Source organism: Hydractinia symbiolongicarpus, chromosome 10, assembly GCF_029227915.1.
Source record: "Hydractinia symbiolongicarpus strain clone_291-10 chromosome 10, HSymV2.1, whole genome shotgun sequence".
NCBI classification, from domain to species: domain Eukaryota; kingdom Metazoa; phylum Cnidaria; class Hydrozoa; order Anthoathecata; family Hydractiniidae; genus Hydractinia; species Hydractinia symbiolongicarpus.
Window position 1 is genome coordinate 20,378,800 of NC_079884.1, and position 25,590 is coordinate 20,404,389.

General features: G+C 32.7%; 1 protein-coding gene across 3 annotated transcripts; it reads right to left on the reverse strand.

Annotated features, from left to right (window-relative positions):
- Nucleotides 1-52: 52 nt before the first annotated feature.
- On the reverse strand, nucleotides 53-24,770 carry LOC130662469 (neurogenic locus notch homolog protein 1-like). 3 transcript variants are annotated; one of them, XM_057461347.1, is made up of 15 exons: nucleotides 24,563-24,770; nucleotides 23,692-23,892; nucleotides 15,067-15,103; nucleotides 8,207-8,406; nucleotides 7,949-8,076; nucleotides 6,595-6,919; nucleotides 6,160-6,285; nucleotides 5,767-5,988; nucleotides 5,174-5,538; nucleotides 4,784-5,096; nucleotides 4,480-4,696; nucleotides 4,004-4,135; nucleotides 3,651-3,693; nucleotides 2,563-2,994; nucleotides 53-1,950 (listed from the first exon to the last, which is right to left on the reverse strand). In XM_057461347.1, exons 1-15 carry the CDS (start codon nucleotides 24,633-24,635, stop codon nucleotides 1,135-1,137), a joined length of 3,630 nt encoding a protein of 1,209 aa, XP_057317330.1. In that variant the 5' UTR covers nucleotides 24,636-24,770; the 3' UTR covers nucleotides 53-1,134. The 3 variants fall into 3 exon arrangements, with proteins under 3 accessions (XP_057317330.1, XP_057317329.1, XP_057317331.1); XM_057461346.1 differs by having other exon boundaries at nucleotides 15,067-15,118; XM_057461348.1 differs by lacking the exons at nucleotides 23,692-23,892; nucleotides 24,563-24,770 and adding an exon at nucleotides 15,676-15,792.
- Between the last annotated feature and the right edge of the window lie 820 nt (nucleotides 24,771-25,590).

The window sequence follows — 25,590 nt, forward strand, 5'->3', positions numbered from 1 at the left end:
CAACTTTTGGCAAAACAGCATAAACAGGAGAGGAAATTCACTTTTCGTAATAAACCATGTGTTTTATAGCAAATTTATTGCTGACTTATAAACATTTTTATACAAAAAGTTAGGTATCAATAAAAATAGTTTCAGAAACTTCGTAAAGACAAAAAAATCCGACAAAAAAAACAACTACGTACACTTTACAGATGAATAAATCCGCGAAGAAGAGAACAAATGGATAAGACTCCTCCTTTATAAATTAAAAAAAAAAGTTGTACCGCTATGCATTGATTGAGCGCTTTCTTCAACACACGTCCAAAATAAATTGTACCAATTAATTAAACGCACATGCGCCTAAGCGATGCATTCCGGTACAGAAAATTGGAAATATTAATATCAAAAAAAAATTAATATAAATTTAAGAGAAATGCGCAACACAATGAACAGCACATATAAACATCAGATATGTAATTAGAAAAACTAATAGAGCAAAACAACAATAACTGAATCTGCAATAGAATGAAGTACGTTTACACGACAATAAAAATAAGTATAATATATATAAAGCTATAATTATATTAGGAATTATCATATAACTATTTGCATTAAAACCCTGCTAAATTTTGTTAGTCCTTGACGACAGTGAAATGAGTGGCCTCAAATCACCTGCGGAGGAGTATGTTTTGTTGAAATACTTGTTTTTTTAAACGAGTCGCCATTTGACGCAGGAGAGCAGCGCTCCCACACAAAGGCCATTAGGATAGATTCAGAATTCCAATCTATTTGACTTTCAAAGAATCATTGGTCATAAAAATTATTTACATCTTATAATCATGAATTTAGAAGTTAATATAAAAATTTAAATATGCCAACAACGTTATTAAACATGGCTGCGCGACCTTGCATCGAAAAAAACATTGCTAACACGTCACACCACGGTTAAGTGAAAAACGCGTTCGACTTATAAGTTCTTCAATTCCGTGAACAGCCCCGAAACGAAACCTCTGTTTTTATGGAACGGCTTGGTTTATCAAAACTTTAGTTACATTGCATTAAATGTTGAAAGAAATATTTCCATACCGAGTTATCGTTTTTGTTCTTTTTAAAAAGTGGATAAATGAAATACTAATTAAAAATTTAAAGTAACAACTAACAAATAGAGCCTCCCGATTCAGGCGACGTGGTCGCATATGAATCAGGAGAGGGGGTCAAAAATGGAGATGGTCCGTTAATTGCTAACTCACTATATGGAGAGTCCACCTCATTAACTGACGGCGGCGTCGGAAATGGATGATCCAACACGTCGTTCAGATTTAATGGGTGAGAGAGTTCAGTAGTAAACATTTGAGATGGGTCCTCTCCAGGAAAGTTCACTTCATAGTTTATAGTTGTTGGAACAAACGAGTTTCCCATGCAGTTTGAGATGGAATTTGGCATAGGCTGCCAATTATTTGACGGCATATTTTGCATACAGTCCTCAATGGAGTAAATATCTTCAAACACGTTTTTTAACTCAGGCAACGATGGCTGTTCTACCGAAGTTCGGTGAGGTGGTGTTGGATAGGACTGGGTGCTCATCGGATAAGTAAAACCTGGATGGCCTCCGTCCGGCCCACTTGTACCTCTTCTTTCCTTTCTCGAACTAGGTTTCTTTTTGCGCTTGTTACTTTGCTTTTGGTCGAAATTACACAAAGGTGCCTTGGTGACAATTTTCGGTCGTATATCTGAATAATTGGGAGACAATGACGGTGGTGGCGAGTTGGTTGGAGATGGCGTTGAAGCATAGCTGTGTGAATTATAGTTTGAGAGGAGCTTTGTGATGTCTAAATGACCATTCTGGTCGGCGATGGCCAAAGGTGTTACATCCGCCGCGTCCGCACAACTTCTATTGGCGAAGTTGGAGAGCAGAACAACGGCAGTCTTGTAACAGCCTTCTCTTGCAGCAAGGAACAAGGGTGTGGCACCCTAAATACAAAAAAAATAAATTAAAACAGGATATATTTTATACAATATATCTTCACGTAAGAAGCTTTTTTAAGTTCATTGCCGCAAAAAAGGGTTAAAATTGCGAAATATGTTTCAGCAATACTAAATTAGTTTTTATGTATGACAACAAACGTTCCCTCTCCCATTCTGTTTTGAAAATTAGATTTGAAATTGTCATTTCTTTAGGTGTTCTAGTGTATTTTATCCAGAAAACCGCTGACGAAATTTTTTAACTTTTTAGTTTATTTTAAATATACCATTAAACAGTCCATAAGCGGACTGCTGTGTTTGTTTTTAACTTAGTTATCACCTTTTCCGTTTATTTAAAGTTGGAAGTGTGACTGGGTCATCACATGTTCGGTGTATATGTTTTTTTTTTAGTTTCCAATACGTTAGGTAAAATTATAAGGGTAAAATAATAATGCTAATTAAATTTCAAGATGCCAAACTGATCCTATTTGAGAAAGACAAAAGTTAACCATGTACCTAAACACGAACAAAAATGTCTTAGTAACAAAAGTTAACCAACAAAACAAATAACAGAAAAGCAAGACATGATATAGCTTGGTGTAAACTTAACACTATACTGACCTTAACACTCTGTGCATCTACCTTTGCGCCGTTCTTCAACAAAAGTGAAGCTGACTTGGGGTTATCCACGATCGCAGCATGATGCAATGCGGTATAACCCTGTCTGTCAGCTATATTCACTTTTGCGCCTGTAGACACAAGGTCTACCACCATAAAGTTGGCGCACGAACGGCAAGCTTCCATCAACGCGGTCATGCCGTAGTTGCACTGGCTATCGATTTGACAGGATCGGTTTCGAATAAGAAGTTGAAAGATGTTTTCCGAAAGAAACTGAACAGCTAAATGTAACGGAGACTTGCCGTCTTTGTCTTTTACATTTACGTCGAGACCATATTCATCAATTAGCTGTCGCGCCATTTCTGGTTTATTAAGTCGGGCAGCCACATGGAGGGCCGATTCAAGACGGCCGTTTTCCACTGTCAAGATTTCACGCTAAAGAAAAAAATTAGACAATCAGCACATAAGCCATACGTAGTAAATATAATAAGAAGGGAAGTAGCAAAAAGATCTTTTTCACGCAACATTATTTTTTAGACATTTTAGTAAAAGACACTTTACTCATGATACGACTGGTTGTTTTACTGACTTTTGGGTCTCTGACTTCTGCATTCGTTAATAAGTTTACAGGTGATGGTTAAAGTGCAACGATGTAAAGATTTTCTTTTGTTTTATTCTATAACAAGTCTGTAAACATACACTAGGTCTCGAAAAGTCACGCAGTTAGTTATTTCTAGTCGACTATTCTTCAAATTAACTAAAAGGTCGAGTGTACAAAACATCAAAATTTTTGAACATGTTGTAGACAAAAGTCGCCAGTACGACTCTAATAAAAGCGCGTGTTGTACAAAGACGGACACAGAAGATACTGCACAACTGTTGCGCAACAATTTCGACTTTAATATAAACCGACCTTAAGACAAACATTGCTTCTCAAAGACAAAACCTGTTGAATTTTTCTGAGGTAACCTTTGTCCATTACCAAACCAAGTCATGCGCTATTCACTTGCATTTAGACTATCCTAATTACCTTGGAATTTAGAATAGGTGGGATTTTACTGTTTTAGAAACAAAACAAAAACAGGACTTACAGGCGATTGTAAACTGGCCTCACTTGAATCTGTAGCAGCATCTCTGCAAATGAAAATAAGATTTTTAGAACGATAAAAAATAAAAGCAACATTTCAAGGCAGTTTCAGCTAGTTAAAAAGCTGCCGTCTTTCGCCTTATGAATTTAGTATGTTTCATTTCGTTCAATTCGAATATTTGCTAAATTATTGGTCCTTCAGCATTCAGATAGAAGAGTGTGCGTTGTAGCCATGATCATTAAACCTCAAAGAAACAAGCAAACCAAAAGAAACCTCTTTTAGATGGCACACTTAAAAAACATGCTTAAGAGCTTAAACCTTAACCAGCCAGGTAAATTGGATCATCGTTCGCATACCTTAGCGGCGTGTGTTGCATCCAATCACCCCCAAGCGATTGAACAAAATCATGTTTGAATCGCTTGGACTGTCGCTCTTGCGAAGGACTGCTGGACTCTGACGACGAAGACTCACATTCTTTTTTCAAAGACCTAAATAAACATTTAGAAAAATCTTATGAGATCTGCTGGTCGTGTCAAGAGAAATGAGAGAAAAAAGTGAGAGAGATAAGTAAGGACTATAAGATTTTAACTACAGTGTCCAAACAAAAAAAGTCACTTTTCCCAAACAACAATATTTGTGCTAGTCATATTCGAGAACTTTAATGGTGATAATTTAAAAAGGATTCTAAGGCTCCGTGTAGCTACTTTTGAGCAGATCCATGAACTAGAAGAGAGAAGAAAACTAAACGAAAAAGACTTTTTAAAATTATAGCTAGTTCCATTTTATAAGCTTAGAGCTTAATAGGAGAATTCAAAACACAAGTTTAACCTACGTGAGTTCTTCGCCTTCCTGTCCTACACCTGGTTCCCGTCTCATCCCGTTGGCCCGGTGTTGCCTATGGCCTTCTGGCGCCCAGAGGGCACCATAGGTCCTTTTTCCGGCTACAACCGTAACTATAAGGAGGCAGGGTGCCGCCACGACTATCAGTCCAATCCACAATGGTGACAAATGTGTTTTGCTACTATCCTTAGCCGAAGGGCCTTTTGTACCTATGAAGTCAAGATGTTAGATACACATAAGCGCTTACACTAACACGTCAAAGTAATAATAAAAAACCCAAAAAAACTGTGGCTTACCTCTCACAGCCAAGACTGGAACGGGAAGATCCAGTTGTCCTTTGGATGCCTTTGCTGCCAAGAAACTTGCAGCATCCGCAGTTGTAGAGAAACAACCGCCAGTGCACATTTTATTATTAATGGTGGTTGTTACTCGCAGCTTCGGTTGCTTTTGATCGACACTTCGTCTTGTGCGAGAGGAATTTACCAGCTCAACCTTCTCAACAACAACGTTGCTTCGAAGAAGTTTAGAAACGTCTCTTTCAAACTCAACCTTACGTTTTAAAAAATTGTCTTTTGTAGAGGCTACGATAAAGACTAAATTGCCAGGTACCTGCAAAATAAGATCCATGATTTTAGAAATCTGGTAAGCCCGTTGAATAAGAGAAGAAAAAAAGTTAAATAACCTACTCGCTTATCAATTTCGTTTTTGCTACAATCAAGATTGTCAAAGGCACATCCAACAGTGTTGCATGATTTCTCGCAATTGCTGTTGTTGTAGTGTTGTCTACAAAAGCTTTCCCACTTGCATTTAGTCTCAGAAAAACAATCCTGGCCGTCGTAAAAGCACTCTTCAACATTGCAGTCTGGATCGCATACACCATTTCCAAATGTCTTTTCACAAGTTGGTTTGGTGCAATTCACCCAGGGATTAAGCATGCCCAGAGTGCAGGCGCCGTTGTCATAGTTACAGGCTTTAGTGTTACACTCCTGTTGACAACCTGTCTTGCCACAGTCGAAGGGACACTTATCCACTGGCTCTGTGCAATTTGAACCTAAAGAAAAAACAGACAGGTTTGCACCATCCGATATGCATGAAAGTAGTAATCGAAAGATTAATTTCTTGAAAAATTAAAATTTGGATGTATACAATCCATCACGCAAACCAAAAATTTTGTTTACAAGAATATAAAATGCAATGTTAATGTTTGAAAATTACACTGGGATTCGGTCATAATGACGCATTTGACAGCGACATACAGTTTATGCGGGTAAATGAGTACCTGCATATCCATCATCGCAAAGGCATTTAAATTGATTAACCCCATCCAAACATTCGCCATGAACACATGTGTGGTTTTTACACTCGTTGATGTTTATTTCACAACTTTGTCCAGTAAAACCACCGAAACAATTGCAATGAAAGTTGTCTGCTGCATTTAAGCAGGTACCATTATTGCAATTGACGCCTTTGCAAAAATCTTTTTTATTTGTACAGTTCTGACCTAAAGGGAGATTACACAAGTTGAAAGTAAGCAACAACAACAAAGGCATTTAAACAAAGCAAATGAATAACAATAAATAATAATAGCTAGGTCGAAAAGATTTATTGCATAAGATATATCTAAAAAGACATACAAAGAACTTTGAATAGATTTAAGTATCTAGACACAGACCTTCCCAATTTTGCAAACATGTGCATTGATACCAGTCCCCCATGTTTTCACAAGTGCCACCATTCTTGCATGGATTATCCAAACATTTATTAACAATTTTGTCTCCACATTTGCTTCCAGTGAAACCTAACACAAGTAGGAAAAAAATCGACATTCTTTTAAGCTTCTTTGTAATACTTAACTCTTTGAAAATAAAAAAGAATTTCAAAATTGAGTTGGAAAGCATCTTTTATTTCTTAAAATACATGATGTTTTTTTAATAGCTTGTACTTTGAAAAACAAAAGAAAAAGTTTTTTAATTGGCTAATTTAGCTGACGGAATATTTTTGTCATTAGTAGTAATAGTTTCAATTAGATTAAAGGTCAATTAAAAAGCGAAAATTTGTTTCACCTAGAAAATTAGCATTCAGGTAACAAAAAAACCCAGCGGCTTACCAGTTGGACAGTTACATATAAATTTTCCCTGCACCAACTCACACTGTCCACGATTGAGACAGTAGTTTGTAGGACAAGACGTTCTGGTCTCATTACACCGACGGCCTGTATATGGTGACAAGCAGTAACATTTGTACGAGGAGGTCTCTTCAACACAAGTGCCACCATTAAAACATGTGTCTTTGGCACAAAAAGTTTTTCTTATTTCGCAATGCTTGCCTTGATACCCAGGTTTACAAAGGCAAATGTAGGCACCAATAGTATTGTTGCACACACCATGTTGACCACAAATGCCTTTATGCTGAAGGCATTCATTAATGTCTTTCTAAACGAAAAAATTTAAAATAAATAAAACCAATATTGCTTAAAAAGTAAATGTTTTAAAAAACTGATAATCATAAAAAAGTAATTTATCATAGACAAAATAAGAACTTCTTTTTAATTTATGTGATTTGCTATCAGTATTACTAGACTATGGAACTACTCGAAATCACCCAAAACAACAATTGGCAGGTTCATCTAAAATGAAACACAGAAAAACGAATAATTGGTTTCCAAGGGTGTTTGCAGTGTCTCTTACTGTAAGAAATAGCTTGGAGACTTATCCTGTTAATCAGAAGTATATATCTGATGGTATTTAATTGTATTTGTCTTTATCCAGTGGCCGTCATTAATTTATAGGACACTATGTACAAGATGCTTTACAGTGAGGTTGTGATAATACCGCAAGGGAAAGCTGGATAACACTGGATACAGGTCTAGTAAAAAGGCTAAAAATTCCTAGGTTTTAGGTTGGAGGCCAACATTGTCAAATGGTCCTCGTTTACGTGCATATAATTCGACACTGACATCCCCTGGTCTAAGCATAAGTTTGAAATATGAACAAGTTCATTGATTGCATGCAGTTTGGCTGGTTCTTTGTTTAATGTGGTAGATTCTGCTTTTTTGTGTGATTTTAGATGGTTTTGGGTGATTTTGGGTACTTACATAGTTATACCAATTCACTGTTCCTGGGATAATTATAGTTAAATTTTTCAAATTTATGCAAAGGATAGGCTCTTATAACAGCATTCCTGATATTTTCCCACATGCGAACCTAATGTTCTTTAAAATTAGGTAATACAATTTGTCACTAAGTTACCTTGTGATTTCTATTTAACTTAACTTCGTCATACAGTGTGAATATATTCAAAAAGAGTAAAAATATTTCAGTGAAAATTATTAAACATTATATAAAATGTACAAATTATTATTAGGCAACAAAACTAATTTTTGTAATTCCTTCAAACGTAATGAACAAACACTGTTTTTTATTTCATTTGAATGCATTCATACTTAGATCAGTTTAACTCACCTTACAATCTGGACCATCAAAGCCCAATTTCTCACACCGACAGCCAGTTTGATTATTACTTAAAAGTGTACACTTTGATCCATTACTACTACAAGGTGGTGTACAAACAGGTGTTTCACAAAATTTCCCTAAAATAAAACATATAGTCTGATATTATTTTGCAATACTACAAAATAGATTGTATAATACAATAATTATGAAGCTTTTAAAAATTACATAAAAATCCATTATTTATCACAAAAATATGACTCAACATACCAGTGAAGTTTGATGGACAGTCACATACTTCATTTGTAGGATCACAATACCCATTTTTGCAAGGATTCGGATGTCCACAAAATTCTTTCTTTCTACTTGTTTCACATAAATTTCCTGTGTGGGTAGTGTGGCACTTGCACGTTTCTGTACCATTTTGAATCTGGCAAGTGCCTCCATTCACACATCCCAATCGACATAACCTAAAAAGCAGCAAAGATATATTTTGTACAAATTAGAGAAAATGTTTTGTCCAAAATAGAGGATACACTTTTATTAGACCAATCATATAAGAAAATTGAGCTGAAAAAGGTTGTAAATAAGAACAAAATAAAATAAAAAAATTGTTTTGTGAAACTTGTATCATGGTGGCCAGAAGAAATATAAATAAATAAGCAGTGATAGAGTGCGAAATTGAACAGCTTGTAAACTCACTTTCAGATCAAATAAATCTCGCACAACTATAAATAAATAAATAAAGAAACAAGCCAATAGCAGCTGAACATTGTAAACCTAAAATGGCATTGCAAAAATGTAAACAAACTTTAACTTGCTTAGCTTTTAAAACTTTTATTTAGAAAAGACTTGATAGATGTCAAAAGATAATATAGGAAAAAACAAGATAGCTGTACAGCTATGAAGCTGTGGAACCAATGTTTTTTTTGTTACTGAGGATACACAAATCCTATTTCTAATCATAAACGCGTTGCAAACCAATAAACACTTAAGCCTCGCTTGCCTAGCATTTGCAACAGGTCATGCTAGACTAATTATTAAAAATCGTTTTTATTAGTTTTCACAAACGCAAGACTGAAATATAATGAAATAGAAAAGTTACATCATTTTTTTAACAACAACAACAACAACAACAAAAATATTTGGGTGCAAAGATACCTATTGTTTAAATATTCTTTTTAAGATAATCATATAGTCAACTTTTTGAAGTGTAAATTTTTTCAATTTACAAAAAAAGCGTTTGACAGCCTTCTCATTTTCGATACAGAGAGGTACCTCAATTAAACTAAAGACAAACAATATTTTCCCTCTAATTTATTTTTCTTGTCTTGAAATGGTTTAATAATACTTTCTACAAAGCGAAGTGGGTAGCCTGCTTTCTTGTACCTTTCACAGATTTAAGTTTTTTGAGTGGGGAAATCGGATGAGATACGATACGCTCTTGATAAATATCCATCAATAGTGTTTTGTTTGTATTTTTTTGGATTTTTCAACTTCAAATTTCTGTTAACTGTAGTTACTTTATTTTTATGCCTGGAATCATTTTGTATTGATTTCAGTGGTAAAATTGATTTCTTTACGGTAACTATATTTATGAAGACTATCAGCAGGCCTTGCCATGAGTCGCGAGCAATTGCTCGCGCCCCCGTAGTGCTCGCAAAAATGCTCGTTACCCGAGCATTCTATTGCTCACGTAAATATTAACATTTTGAGATAATTGTAAACGTTTTTCTTAAAAATTGATTGGTCTTTTAAGTGAAATTCCTGCACGAACGCTCAACCTGAAACTGAAAAGGTATTTGGTGTGATCATTTTCCACCCATCGTTCAAAAGTTCATTCGCCATTTTGTAAAACGCCTGCAATACGGGCATTAAGGTTAATCTTTGTTGTGCATTCATTTTGCAGTAGAAAAGTGGGGACGTTTTAAATCTTGAACCCCAAACACGATGATCGAGCGTCTACTGGTATAGCAACTCTCTCAATCTTAACTTCCTTTTCTACATGTCCGAAATAGTATACATGACTATACTGTCGTTTTCATAAATTTATTGTTTATTTTTAAGCAAATAGGAAAAAATATGCTTCGTTTTCAAATTAAAAAAATCTTTATCTGCATGGTTTAAATAAAACTTCCAAATTCATTCGAAAGTTCAGGTACACGTCAGGTACATAAAATTTATACAGAAAAAAAAAATATACTGCACGTGGGTTTGGTTTTTAAAATTGTTTGAATAACAGTTGTGGCATAAAGAAAATAATCCATTAAATTTGGACCTGCTATGGTTTCGTCAAATGAAGAAATTATCTACAATTAAATCCATGTCTGTTCCGCCTGTAAGTGCAGTTTTGCAGACTTGTGTCATCCGTGCTCGTCGGCGTTCACCTCTGCATTAGTTAAGAACCGCATGGCTGGATTTCTTGTGTAAGACCTGGTTACCAACGACGAAGGGGCCAGGCAAAAGAGATTTATGTCTACGTAGTTCTTTTAACTAAGTCAGGAGTCGGTGAATTGGCTAGGATGGTCAGGTTGGCTATGAATAGGCTTGCTCGTGGATTTCAAGGACCAGGACTATTCAATAATTCTGATATCTAAAAGTGTCGGAAATCTATCAGATGTTTTAACCGACGAAAGTTATAAACAAGCCACAAGCCATGGAAATGTGGCAGGCATTTTAATCACACGCCTGAAACGATTTAGGTGTGTGCCAAGGCGCACGCCTCTCCTGAAAAAGATGGCCTGAGAGACTAAATGTAAAGTTTTTTTAGCGAAAAATATGGCGAGCAAAATTGCTCGCGTGGACACTCTGACGCGAGCAATTAATTGCATTGGAGGTTATTTGCTCATGGCAAGGCCTGTATCAGGGACACCAATTTGGAATAAAATTGTGTACAAGCCTTTTATATAGTTCTGGATCTCTCTGTGGATAGTTTTAGAAGTAACTGTTTAAATATGAGTTTACTGCATACTGGCTTAAGTTTGTTGTGAACATAAATCTCATCCAATATATAATTTGGTGTCATCTATTGGTGTCATTTGTATATAAAGGCTCTTCATATAAAGTGAAGGTTGAGAGCACATAATCCTAGCTCAGTCTTTACGTTCCAGTTTTTTTTAACAAAAATATAGTTCTGCTGAAAATCAATAAATACACAGCAAGTAAAAAATTTCTTTTTTTAATCAAGATTCACTTTGAATCATGCAAAAAAACGTGTTTTCCTAAATTACAACAGACTTCTGAAAATGTAACCGTCGAATTATCCAAAAGTAATTTGCCCTTACAACTAATAGCAATATTTGCAGGTGCATTTGTAAACTTTTTTCCATATTCGTTTATGTTACATGCCACCATCACAATTCCTAAGTAGCATACCCAAAATTTTATGAAGTTGTAGGTTACTTATAAGCTAATCTGCTTGAATACTACTGTAACCAACAAAACAGATATTATATATTTACAAAGGCTGCTAATAATTTTTAAAGCTATTCTATCTACCGTCATATGGCAGTAATTGAAATATGTTTTAAAATGTTAAAGCCAAATGTTAATCGGCTGAATTTTTAAAATAATTTGTCCTTTAGAAAAATTCAGAAGTGGACATTTTTACTACATTTTGATTCATAACTTTTATGGAATTCACATTACAGAGTACCGTATTAGTGTTATTAGTATGTCCTCTGGATATACAAAGATGGTTGTATACAGTAAGCCCAATGAAACTATATCTGGCAGTGATAGTCACAGAGAACATGGTAAAAGATAGACAAGATAAAAGCAGGTTTTCACTTTGATTTTTAAATTAAAAATTTATCTGAGGTACAGGAAGTAAGAGAAAAAACTAAAACTAGAAGTTTTTACTCCGGTTATCTATTGGTGCATTTAAATGAATGTGCGAATCAGTTGCAAGAATTTTGTTGTGAAATTTTGTCTAACAAAAACAAAAGTTTAACTCATTCAAACATAGATGTTACTAACTAAATACAGAATATTATACTATGGTTCAAATTGCGGGTGCATCATCTGTTGAAACTATTTTCAAGGTTTTTGTCCAGTGGTGAAAGCAATTAGCCTACTTCAATATTCAATGTTTTATTTATATTTTTCTTCGGTGTTTAGGCTGGACGGCATTTGTGAGTCTACTGTTTATGGTATATTGTTGTGCATCTACCCCAGTAAGGATACGGTGTGTACAGCTCAGGTGTATTTAAGAACATATTGAAAAAAACAATGAAACGGTGTAAGGAGAGAAACAGGTACAACGGGTAGTTGTTAACAGAGAGAGTATAAATGCTGGGCTGTCTTTGTCAGCCTTCGTTTTGCGGTGTGTGCGTAATCATGAGAGAAGGGCAATTTTACATGAGTAGGAATTAGAAAAGAGAGAAAGGAAACAAGGACAAGTTGTAAAAAAGGGAGAAAGAAACCAACAAGAAGTTATAAAAAAAAAAATAAAATAAAAAATGAAACTATGAGAAGAAAAAAATTGCTAGGTGACAATAAGAAGTTGTTTAAGACAAATATGTTTCATAAGACTAGGATAGGTTTCAACTGGAGGAGAGTGTTATTAAATTGGGTACACGCACGAAGAGTTTTGTGCATTTTTGCTTGCCCAGCATCCTTACCCCTTTTCGCTAAATATTCCTTTATATCAACATCACAATGTTGTTAATTGAAATACATTTGTCTTTCTAATACTGTGTTTTTCCTAAATATGTGTGATTTTTTGCTCAAGTTTTAATCTATTTTAAAATATGCTCGAGAACAGGTGCCAACTTCTGCTGAAAACTTGCATTATTTGGTAATAACAAGTGAACAGTCAGAAAGAATATTTAAGATTTCCTTGTTTAATGAATGTTTTAAAACTTCTAAAGTTACTTGGAACAATTATTTATGCGTTTTAATGTTATGAAGGTTACAAGGTTAACAAATAACAAATTTTACTTTTACAAAACATTTAGTCTTAGTAATCAATACTAGAAGGTCTACTTTATCTGAAAAATTTCCAGTTGTTTTTTGCGACTTTTTGTGACTCACAGACACAAAATATCTAAAAATGTCAATGCTAAACATTTAAACCTATGAAAATTATTTATTTAAACACGTGCTAACACAGCTCACAGAGTGTAATCAAGAAATCTGAAATTAAGGGCTGTCAAATCCCAAATAGGAATATTATATCTTTTTTTACAGCTTCTATTAAATTGATTCTAAGTTGCATATTTTGGAGTAAATATAACTTCTCTACTAAATTGGAAAGTTCAGGATAAATACCAATTGGGAAATAGCTGTTTAACTGTTATACTGAGAATGCTGGCAAATCACCCAATATTATACTACAGGGCAATGCTTTACAAAATTGTTCAAAATAAACTTTCAACCCTCTAGATTGCTCTATGGCATTACAATTTTCGGACTACAATATGAAATTGCTTTGAGAAAGACACAATTATACCATAAATTATGTACAGACTTTTTCTATATTAAATATTTTCAGTGTAGCATAGCAGAAGTAGCAGAGTAGAAAAAAGCTTTTTGTTTATAATAAACCATGTACTTCTTGAAGCAAACAGGACTCAAACATACATACAAGTCAAATATTATGTAACCATTATCATATTACCATTCACTGGCAGTTACAAATAAAAAGTATAGTAGCTAATTTTCACTTTTTGCATTTGTAAACTTTTTTCCATATTCGTTTATGTTACATGCCATCATATTTAAACTTAAACACAGTTTCTAATAGTAGTGGGCAATACAAGAGAGCATTGTCCGTCTTATGTTAGTTCTAGCCAATCAAGCTGCACGAATAATGCAAATATTAACGCCACCCTTTTGCACAATTTCTAAAGATATCTAATTGTTCCATCATATTTTCAAAAATTTTAAGCAATATTAAACATATCCACCTATATTTATAATATTACAAAAACTGTGTAACCTGGGACCAAATTTGGTAAGTTTTCCAAAACTGGGTGACTGAATTTGTTTAAGAATAGATGGGTTGCTGATCTCATCAAAAAACCTTTAAACCCCAATCTCTATATTTAAATGTTCCTCAAAATTATATGATCAAAAAAGAGTATAGATCAGTGTTTCAAAATGTATATATGCGATGAAGGCAATAAGTATACAAATTTGAAACAAAAAATTATACTTTAGCAGATTTTATTGATGCAAGCAAAATTTTTTATAGTTATTTACATTTTTTTAATTAGCGTTTCAAGCCCTATACATTACAGGCAACAGGTAAAATAATTTCTCCAAAAATAATTTGTTTATGCACTGCTTACGTCAGCAAAACTACTAAACAATCTGTATTTTTTCATTGTTCTTCTGCCTAAAAGTATTTTTACACAGGCCTAAAACATTTCTATGAAACTCTATACCTATGTTAAACTAATATGTTACCATTTTACTTAAAGTTTTACTTAAAGTCCCACTGTAAACAAACACAGCAATATCTGGACCCAATGGAGTCACAAGAGAAAATATTCACTTAGTCTTTCGACACTAAAAATTGACGCCATAAGAAGAAGCAAGATACTTAACATTGCATTGTATTTTAACGAATTAGTGTACTGAGAATTGTTGCCCTTACGGCGGCATAAAACTTTAAGTACAAACGAATATTCTGTTGTTTTCTTTATATTTATATGTATATATATATATATATATATATATATATATATATATATATATATATATATATATATATATATATATATATATATATATATATATATATATATATATATATATATATATATATATATATATATATATATATATATATATATATATATGTTTTTGCTCTACTGCAATGTATAGAGCACTGTGACTCAAGAAAAGTAGACTACAAATATATATATCAATTTTATGAGCTTTAATAAAATTAGCTAAGAAAATACTGCAGATAAAAAATCACAAATTGACACACACATTTTGTGAATGAAATTAAAACAAGTTATAAGTAAAAAAAAGTATAGGCAGTACTGGGCAAGTCTGTTATCACTTGAGCATGATAGTTTTAACTGTTTTAAAAGTAACAGCAATTGTGGTCCTTTAACCAGCATTTATAACATTTAAAACATTTAATGTAAGAATGTTTAGTAACAATAAACAAATACCTTGAATTAGTTGAAGCTTGTAATGTTGGAGTTGTGGCTAAAAAAGAGGCAGCTAAGGTTATTAATTTTTTTATAGCTAGCTAGTAGATATAGACATTGACAAATTTAAATATATAGGTAACTAAATAGAAATGTAGTTAGCTATAGCTAGCTAGCTGAAGATGTTTTTAAAGTTTTTTATTATATTTATGGTCTAAAATGCATCAAGAAACTTTTATGAAAGAAATAATAAAAGCAAAAAAGAACCAACAACAAACACGTACAAAAATAACCGCCATTTTTGTTTCTAAATCAAAACTTTAGCGAACCAGTATAATGGAATGTTGCACCTCGTTCATATCAATAATAAACAGAGCTATAGCTATGTTACATCTCTATAATTCATTAAAAATTTATTACTAGCTATAGTCCTGATAATGTAAATTGTATAATTTGCACATAAAATATAAAAACATCAGTATATTTGCCTGCTAGTTAGTTATCCCGTGTGTCGCTGTTTTGTTTATCGTTTTTTTTTTATTTCTTTCTAACAAACATAAATTGGAAGCTTTAAATAAAGCTATATTAAATTAAAATTGTAAAATACTCATTAAATAAAAGCTGACTTACCAAAAAATAAATAAAAAAACACGAAAAACATGATTATACACAACACAACACCATGTAGCTAGTACAGTTTTTTTGAGTCTGCCTTTGTGAAAACGATTTTAAAAGTCACTTATACAAAGGTAGCGTGCAGGGGGTTATGTGCCATACAAAATACACGCGATAGGCATAATCCAATAATTTTCTAGTGCAATTTTTAAATAGTTTCAAATAAAAACTATATAATAAAAACAAACTTGCAAGACATTATAAAAATGGTTTAGATATAAATTCAAATGAAAATTGTTCAAGAATTCTACCCCCGGTATTATTTTCGCAGCTATTCTATTAAGTGTCATTTAAAAGGCTTAAGTTTATATGATTTCCAGAGTTGATTCAATTTGACACCAATGGGGCTTTATAATTTTTTTTTCACAAAAAAATAATTGTCTCAAGAAAGCACAAATCATATTGTTTTAGTTTATACTTTAAAAAATACATTCTTGTGAAAACTTGACGATTTTCGAAAGGTGGAAAATTCGGTAGGTTTTATTAAGACGAATTATTAAAAACGAATTAAAATCTCAAAAAAAAAAAACATCAGGAGTTTTTTTCTTCTCTTCTACTATTCATTTTTAAGAACGCAAATGCATATTTTCATATCGTGCCTGTTTTAAATGTTTTTGAACTTAATTTTAAAGATGTCACCTTGTTTATCAGCTTTAGAGAGCCTTCTTATGGGAAATTTACTGTATATAGAAAATCCAGCATTTATATGAATGGGAAAAAAATTATTGTTGTAAACGTTTCTATTGGATACAAAACTCGATGTGGTAAAATAAACTCATAATCGCACACATTCTTGATTCAATTTTTATTAGACGAGTAAGGTTTCCACAAGGAATGCCTCAGCTATTATCAACACAGCTCAGGTACGCAGACGGTAAGCTGGTTAGGAAACACTGCATACACCTTTTTGATCAACTTTGCTCAAGAGGAACCCCCTTCCTATAATTGAGCTTCTAGATACCTGTCCCTATACCCAATCTTCACAAAGTAATCTTTTGCTCCGTTACTGTCGCATGTAGAAACCAGTTTCTCAAAAAAGCGTGTGAACATTCCTGCCCGTAATTAAATTTTATGATGAATATTCCGTTTGAAGCATTAATTTAAAATATTACTTCTTATTAAGGGAGACTTTTTAATGAACAATGAAAAGCCATCCTGGCAGAAACAGATATTTTGAATCCGTAAATTCCTAGATAGCGCTCAGTAAATGAATTTCTTTTCCCAGCCGTGTAGAAAAATGAAGAGTGAAAAAAGACCAATGTTACCTTATCGGTATATAAAAAGTCGGCAAAAAGTGACTAAATTTTGGCTAGGTGACTACTATTTTTTGTTGACTAAAATTTTTGCTGACTTTTTTTTACCGACCAAACTTTTTTTTTTCCACCACCATTTTTTCTTCCTCTGTTGCTAATTTATATCAGTTTTATGCAAATTATTCTTTATTTGTGACTAAATTAAAAAATTTAGTCGGCAAAAAGTGACTAAATTTTGACCAAGTAACTAATATTTTTGCCGACTAATTTTTTTGCCGACTTTTTTTACCGATAATGTCACGACACAGTTTTTCGACCAATTTCGGCCGAAAACGATATCATGTTTTGTGTTCAATTTCGACCTAAAATGGCATGAGAAGAACAAAAATTCAATTCCCTCTTTAGAAAGTTTTTGTCAAACGAATTGGTCAACATTAGGACTTTAATCCTTGTGTAAAAGGCTTGGTAAAAACAGTTACTCTGAACAGTAAGTTCGTGGTTGGACATCAAGAGACATATTTCGCAATAAAAACCACCATACTTTTTTTGTTTTTTGTTAACACACTAGTCTAGTAAACTGAACTCGTCATTTTTCTCAGCAATGGATGTTTTTAAAAAAGCCGAGATGGTTTATAAATCATTTGATTAAGAAAACCAGCTAGAACTAGTTGAAACAAGTTTTAATTGTATGACAATATGTTTTAAATAGTATTCAAAGGCATAGCCACAAATTTAAATGTTGAAAGTTTATGAATTTAGGAGGCTCCGGCCTACTGAGCAAAACATTTTTAAAATTTCAGCCTTTGCATTTTAGCTTATCCAGAGGGATAAGCTAAAATGCAACCGACCCCCTTTTGTGGAAATGCAGCTTTTTTTCGCTAACTACTTTTAAAAAGAATGAGTGGTCAGGACGGAGGGAAATGGAATTTAGCGTTAGTCGCCTGAAAAAGACTGTTAGACTATTATTAAATTTCCTAACATGATGGATTGCAATCCCGACGTTCATTTTGTCCTCTCTAAAGTGGCCATAGATATAAATACCAATGACATCATGCGTAGATAAAACCAAAAAACGGTTTATTTCACCAAAAAATATTTTGTAAATAAAGTATGAAATGAGTAATGACAACGAAATAACTGACTGATTATCTATTTGTTTGTTTATTTTTCTTATTTTGAGTCGTATGTGGGTTTTGGATGATCCAAAGTAGTTGAAGTGTCATGAAAAGACTGTACGCACGAAGCGTCTTGTCGTGACAGTGATCGGGAAAAGTTATAAACATATTTATTTTAACATTTTCACGATAGTAAACTAGGAATATATCTTCATTTGAGATAATATATTTGCTTGAAGCTATTTTGGGCCAGAAACAAATTTATTTTTTGAAAATAGGAATTTACTGAGAAAGAGAGACAGTGATAACGGTACTCTGCATGTATTTCTTTGCTCTACATCTACCTTGTTTTATCAACTTCCATATTATTTTATGGCGTAATGTCTGGGCAACAACCTCGAACCTAGGACCTGCAGCGTATTTTAATACGAGGTCTCATATAAAAACGCTACAGGCCCTGGGATTGAGGTTGTCTAAACAACGGATACACTGTGTTGAAGTACCTTTTAAATCAATTTCCTGTCAGCTTGTCAACTAAACTCGTTCCTGAGTCTTCTTGTCTGCTATCGTGTATTTTTAACGAAAACGCAATTGTTACTTTAAGCAAGAGTGTTTTTTATGAAATTATTATATGGGCATACAAATCTTATTTTGCTCGATTATTTTGTTCTCGACAAATGGAAACAACAAATATGGAGCCATAGTTAATAGAAAAAAAACACTATGGTGAAGCATTTAAAAACGAAACTGGGAGATCTAGGAGACCTCAGACGTCTTTAACCTTTCGTGCTCGAATAATAATAATTGCCTCTCAATGCAAAAATAGGCAAAAGAAACGCAATGCAAAAACCCAGAAACACAACCTCGCTCCCAGGACCTATTTTCTCTTGTGCAGCGCCGATGAGAGGCAAAAAAACCTGGGAACAAGGTTGCCAAAAACATAGAGAAGAACAAAAAAGCAACATTAGATGTCACTCCTCTTTTCTCTCATTTTTACTTTTTAGCATTTTAACTGTTTATACAAATGCATTTTTCTTTCTGCTATCTAACTACGGTGGAGACAAAAACAAAACTCAGCTAACGGTGGAGACAAAATGCTAACGTCAAACAGGCGAGCTAAACCGCAAATATGAGAAGTCGCGAGTAACTGTCCGGATATTTCGTAGGGAAGTGAACGCACACATATAATTAGCTTTCTTGTTTACTTTTTTATTTATTTATTTATTTATTTATTTATTTATTTATTTATTTATTTATTTATTTATTTATTTATTTATTTATTTATTTATTTATTTATTTATTTATTTATTTATTTATTTATTTATTTATTTATTTATTTATTTATTTATTTATTTATTTATTTATTTATTTATTTATTTATTTATTTATTTATTTATTTATTTATTTATTTATTTATTTTTTTTAATAAAAAGCTCTTTATCTAATATGCAGTGTGATTAGTTTAACTTCTTCGGCAGAAGTATAAAGTGTAAACGGGTTTGTACAAACCGTAAAAACTTATTTGCGTCCGTTGCACATATTTGTATTCGGCATTTCATTATCAAAAGATATACCATACAATGCACAGTAAAATAACTGTAATGCTAAATAAGGTTTTAACAATGTTTAAAAAAACAACATGAAATGAGTGTTTTTGATCAAAATAGACTAATCATGATATCCAGTGCTTATTCCGAAACAATCAAAAAATTAAAATCAAATGAACAACAGGGTTAAGTTTAGATTATTACCTAAATACTTTGGGTGGCTGTCTATTGTAAAGATAAGGAAAAAAAGTGACAGAAATAGAAATCCTTTCGCTGCAATGGCGTATATGTCTTGAATATGAAAACTAATGAGATAAAAAGTTGGCAGATCACTTTCTTGGGCTGTGTAAAATTGCGACAGACCTCTGTGTTTCAAATCTCACATAGACAGGACATAAATTCAAACAAGAGAAAGGTGTATGTTTGAGAATATAACTTTCGTAAAAATGGGAAATAAGAATTTGCAAAAATAGAATGAAACAAGCTCTTCGTGGAAGTTAAACTCTATAAGATTTCTTTCATGACATCAGGGTGAGTCAGCGTTTTTGCTAATACATAGTCACCACTACGTCATTGGAACTTCTTTACCTAACCAAGTGTATTGCGTGGGCGTTTCAAGATGAGAAATGCGCTATGATTAATGATTTCCAGTCATTATTACTTTACTCATTTCCCACCAATAAAAGCTTGCAGGATACATGTTTTTATTTTTTTTTGTCACAAACGTTATAAACGACTTTTCCATAAAAAAAATTAGTATATATGGATAATCATCATCTCTTTTCGATGACGCTAGAGAATGAATGGCAGATGTGATAAATCTGATGAAAAACTACGTGCATCTAAGATTTTTCTGACAGTCGAAATGCATGTCTCATTAGATCGATTAATTAGACAAGCTTTATTATTATGATGAACCATCTAATCATTAGCTAATGTTTTTGTATCAAAATTATAATTCTTCGACTGTTCATCTCATTAGCAAATATTCTTGCAATGGATAGCTATAACTGGATATTATTATTATTATATATAGTCTGTCTTCGACGATATTATCTAAAAAATTACATCTATTCTGCAAAGTATACAATTTCGAAAAAAGACACACGAAAATGTAATTCCCCCTCAAGGTTGAGCAACTTTATTGTCCATAGTCCTATTATAGGCTGTTTAGTAGACTCACAGTAACAGGTCTTTGAAAAAATGTTTTAGAAGTCTCAGAAAAGATTTGGGACATGTTTTGAAAAAATTAGAACCCAGGATTTTTAAAAAAAATATGTCAAGTTATGTTAAGTCAACATCATGAAATTGCGCAATCCTTTTTTTCATGTTTTTTTTATTACACATTTCAATAATGTATATGGTCTGCTGTGAACCATTTGCAGGGTACCTTATTTATTTTCAAATGGGCACTCGCGATTGTAATCAAACTGTTATTTCCGTCACCCTCAACGTCGTTGAAATATGAAGATTAAAACCAACAAAAGCGATTGCAACAAAAGTCTTATGGAAGCTATTTCTATTCTAACGAGTCTATATTCTATTTTAACGAGTCTATAAAATCTCCAGTTTCGTTCTAGAGCACTTGTGATTGTTATGCAAATCCGACCGTTGCTAAAAAACAGTTTTTTCCAAAGATAATAATACGTATAAGCTTGGAGTTATTTGCTACGCAACGCAGATTATTTTTGCACTTGGAACGCCCACCCTTGACAGTGGATAATACGTTGCATCAATAGCCTTTTTAAACAGTTTTATAGTGAATAATGAGAAATGCATAGCAAAATATCCGTAGCTCTTCCCACAACGGAAATTCGCTCACAACAAAATTAGCCTGCTTGTTGGTTACACAGCTTTGTACGTAGACTCCTTTTACTCTGCAACAAGGTTCAAAGTAAATAGATATGCGAATGCGTGGCAGCCATGTTTAAAAAAACAGTGAAATGCTAAAAACAAATTTGCTTTCATTAAACTTGTCTTTCAAACAAGTCAATTTATACTTTTTATTAAATATTAAACGAAATATTTATTAGATAATCATTTCAACAACATTAAAACAGCGATAGCGCGTGCCACGGTGTCACACACACCGGATTTGGGGGTGTCAAGTAGCAATGGTTTTATATGTGGTTAGATCGTAAGAACCATAACATGTCATTTCCGAAATTACAGTTAGGATTTCCGGATTTTTGAGAACGTATACACGGATTATCACAGAGTTTTACGTCATTATTACGCGTAAATAAACGGTTTCGAGTGTTTGTGGAACCTGAGTTAAAAACTCACAGTCAGTGACAAAACTTACGCTCAATTAAAAAAATCACAGGCGAGTAAAAAAAGGGAAAAAAGATGGAAGGGAAAGAGTGATCGGTATATTTTTCTAAAAATTGTTTTAAAAGTTTCTTAAATAACTTAAATTTTTAATGTATTTTTTTTTAAATACACTAATGCTTAAATTATTGAAGTGAAACCTCATTAGAAAAACATAATCAAATATATTTAAGCTTATTTTGGCCAACTTTTCAATAATTTATACTTTCCCATGAAAATATTTCTTTTGATTTCGTAAAAATATACTTTGCTTTTAAGAGCTCTTAACATCCAACGGTAACATGTCAGTTATTTAAGAAAACACACGCGATGGGCGAAGAAAAGATATAAAAACAGTTGACGGCTAAGTTGATTTCGACGATGAGTTTACGTACCCTGCGACCAAACCTGTTCCCACTGCCCGGAACTTGAAATGTTGTGCAACCTTTACTTAGTTAAATTATTTTGAATAAGAAACATGTTTTTACTGGAATAAAAAATCTGTTATTTTTTACTCCTCGTCTCTTAGAATCTCACGTATGCATGTGGCCAAGAACTTGCATTTTGTTTAAAAATCATCGCCGGTGGAGAGCATATTCCCACATATATTATTTTTCTAGCGATTTTGAAATTCTTTACGAGCTGAGAACCACGAGGATGTCCAAAGGTGTGAAATAAATTAAGCGAGACAATAGCGACTAGAATGTGTGAATAAGCAAGCAGACCAAAGAACAGTTTTTACAATTCTCACGTTGGTGTGAAACTTGGAATTGTACAAATGACCTTTCTAACTATATAATAATAACATCAATTAGAAAAGTGTTTTGAATTCTTCCTATTTTCTTACTTTGATCAAGTTATCAAAAACTAATGTAGAAGTGAGAAAAAATATATAAAAGCGATTCTAAAGCAGAAAACGTCGACAAAAACAACCAAAGCACAGCATGTTTCTTATAAGAAGCTAGTTTATAAGAACGTTGAGGCTGGGATTTTCCAAAAATTAAAACATCCTAAGAACATACTCAACGTGAATTTCCTGATTATAAAAGCATAATAATGTGAATCTATAATTACTAACAAACAATTATTGTCGAACATCAACCATTTTTTCCATCCTGAAACTCTTTATTAATTAATCTGACCGTCAAAAAAAGCATTTGGAGTTAAAAAAAGCGTAAAAAAATAAATACATTAGACTGAATGTAAAAAAGGTGTATGCCAAATGCTGAAAGGTTACGGTGTCGTATGATAATTCTTTGTCTTGTATATTATGGATTTACTGCAGTCAAATGTTAGAAAGTCATAGAATCGTTTAACTTGTTAAAAATAACTTATGGTTTTTCACGATGTTTTAATAACCTTTTTTATAAGTACACAGTCCTCTTCCACTTGATGTTGTGTTTATAGATTTAAAAATCAGCTCTAGAGCGAACAAAACAGGCAAAACAAAAAATTATGAACCAGATGATGTCTGTTTTGAAGCAAGATGTATTTTGTATTTTTGATTGTCACACCTGTCAAAGTTTGAAAAAGCACTGAGCTTTATATTTGGCAGGCATCCCTTATGGTTCGTTGTTATGACAACATCTTAGTTAACTCGTACACGAGTCTGAACAGTTTTGAAATGATATCTTTCCTTAAAGTTATTACATAAATCAAGTTATTATGAATTTTGTTCATTTACACATTCTTAAGAAAAAAATTACAACTAATAACAGAGCCAACGAATTAAGAAGAGTAAATTACCTGTGTAGAACTTGCATCGGAATTCTTCACACTTGTCGTTGCATAGACACCGTTCGTCTTTTCCACAAAATTTATCATTTTCACACAACTTTCCTGCTCTTCTAGCATTGCACTTTAATTTCTTAATAATACCAGTGTACCCTATACCATCCGCCTTGCATTGATTCTCTTCTCGAGATTTGTAATATTTTTTTTCAGTACCTACGAAAAGAAAAAGAGCAAAAATGACCAATGCGAGAGCAAACACATAAAAATAAAATTGCTAGCAACCCTCCAAATGTTCTGATAAACTGGGCTAGTGTAATACAATAAGTTATGACGGTAAATATGATTTAATAATGTTATAACCGAGACTGGAGAAATCCACCTAAAGCCGGATAATCAGTTAAACGGAATAGCATTCAAACTCAAATGCACCCTCTTACTTAAGTACAATATATATAATGAGATTCACTGCAACTGCAAAAAGATCGTTAATTAAAGGACAAAAGATGTCATACCTAATGATTACTAAATATTTAGCCGTTAATAATTGACTATGCGAACATGACTTTGAACAAATCACATTAAGATAATTTTCTCACTAAACCAAACTTGTTTATTCCACAAACTTGATTATGGATGTCATAAAAAAATTTAGACGGCATATTTAATAATTCAATCAAAGATATCAAAAACGCATTTTCATGTCTGGATATTTATTCATTCGGTAAGAGTAAAAAGATCTCACAGCCTAAATATTAACACTGCTGACTTTGTCAGTAGCCTAGGAAATACCAGTGTTGTAAAATATAAGAGAAACAAGCAAATAAATAAAAAACAAACAAATAAATAAACAAACAAACAACAAATGCATCAACACGTGACTCACCGTTCGTTAATGTCACCATCACACACAACCAAACCAACAAAAAATCCAAATAAATTATATATAATCTTGCCATAGTGAATTCTTCTACTGTATAATAAATTTTCAATGTCTACTTTGAACTTAGTTATTCTTCTTTTTACCATAATATCTTTCCGAATTTCATTTCCTTTTTTTGTATGTATATATATATATAGCTATACTAAATAGAAAGATAGGATGTACAGTATAACTTAGAGCCACCACCTATAGGTAAATATTTTTGTGCAAATATTCGATCTTGTGTGCACATAGATGTACACATCTGAATCGATATTTAGAAAACATTTTTAAATCTACTTTTTATCATATTGTCTATAAATAGGTTAAACAACTCAATCGATGTTTATAAAAAATTTAGTAAAGCAATTTCAAGAAGAGATATAAAAAATTAATCCGACCGGGGTCGCGTTACATTTACAGTATTTATATCCCAATGTCACTCAAATTGCTTGTCAAAACCAAACAAAAAAATTTCCATAATTGCCACAAACCAATTTCGGGATGTATTTTCTTATATGTGTGTTTTTCTTTGATGTAACCCCAGACTGTGTCACGCATTGTATACATCCAATACATTATGTCCAATATCATCGTTTACTTTTGTTGAACAAATTAAAACAACAAATCCTACAGATTAATTTTTTCTTGTGACGAACTTTTTGTAAGAAAGAATAATCTTTGATTGACTTCGAATTACAATAGTGCAAGCGAGCAAAGTATGGTTAGAAGATATTACACAATGCTTTGCGACTTTTTCCTAACAAAACTACACAAAAGTTATTTCTTTTAACCAATCACAACGAGTTATTCTAATGTCTTTACCGCGCAGGTGCAGTTTCTTGCAAACTTCACCCGTTCTTCATTGATTTTTTGTATATATTACAATTATTGTTATATTACTGATAATTGTAAAGAAGTTTATAATAGGAATATAAGAAAAATAAACAAATATCTCTTTCCTGATTTTTTCTTTCTTTTACTTTGCGTAT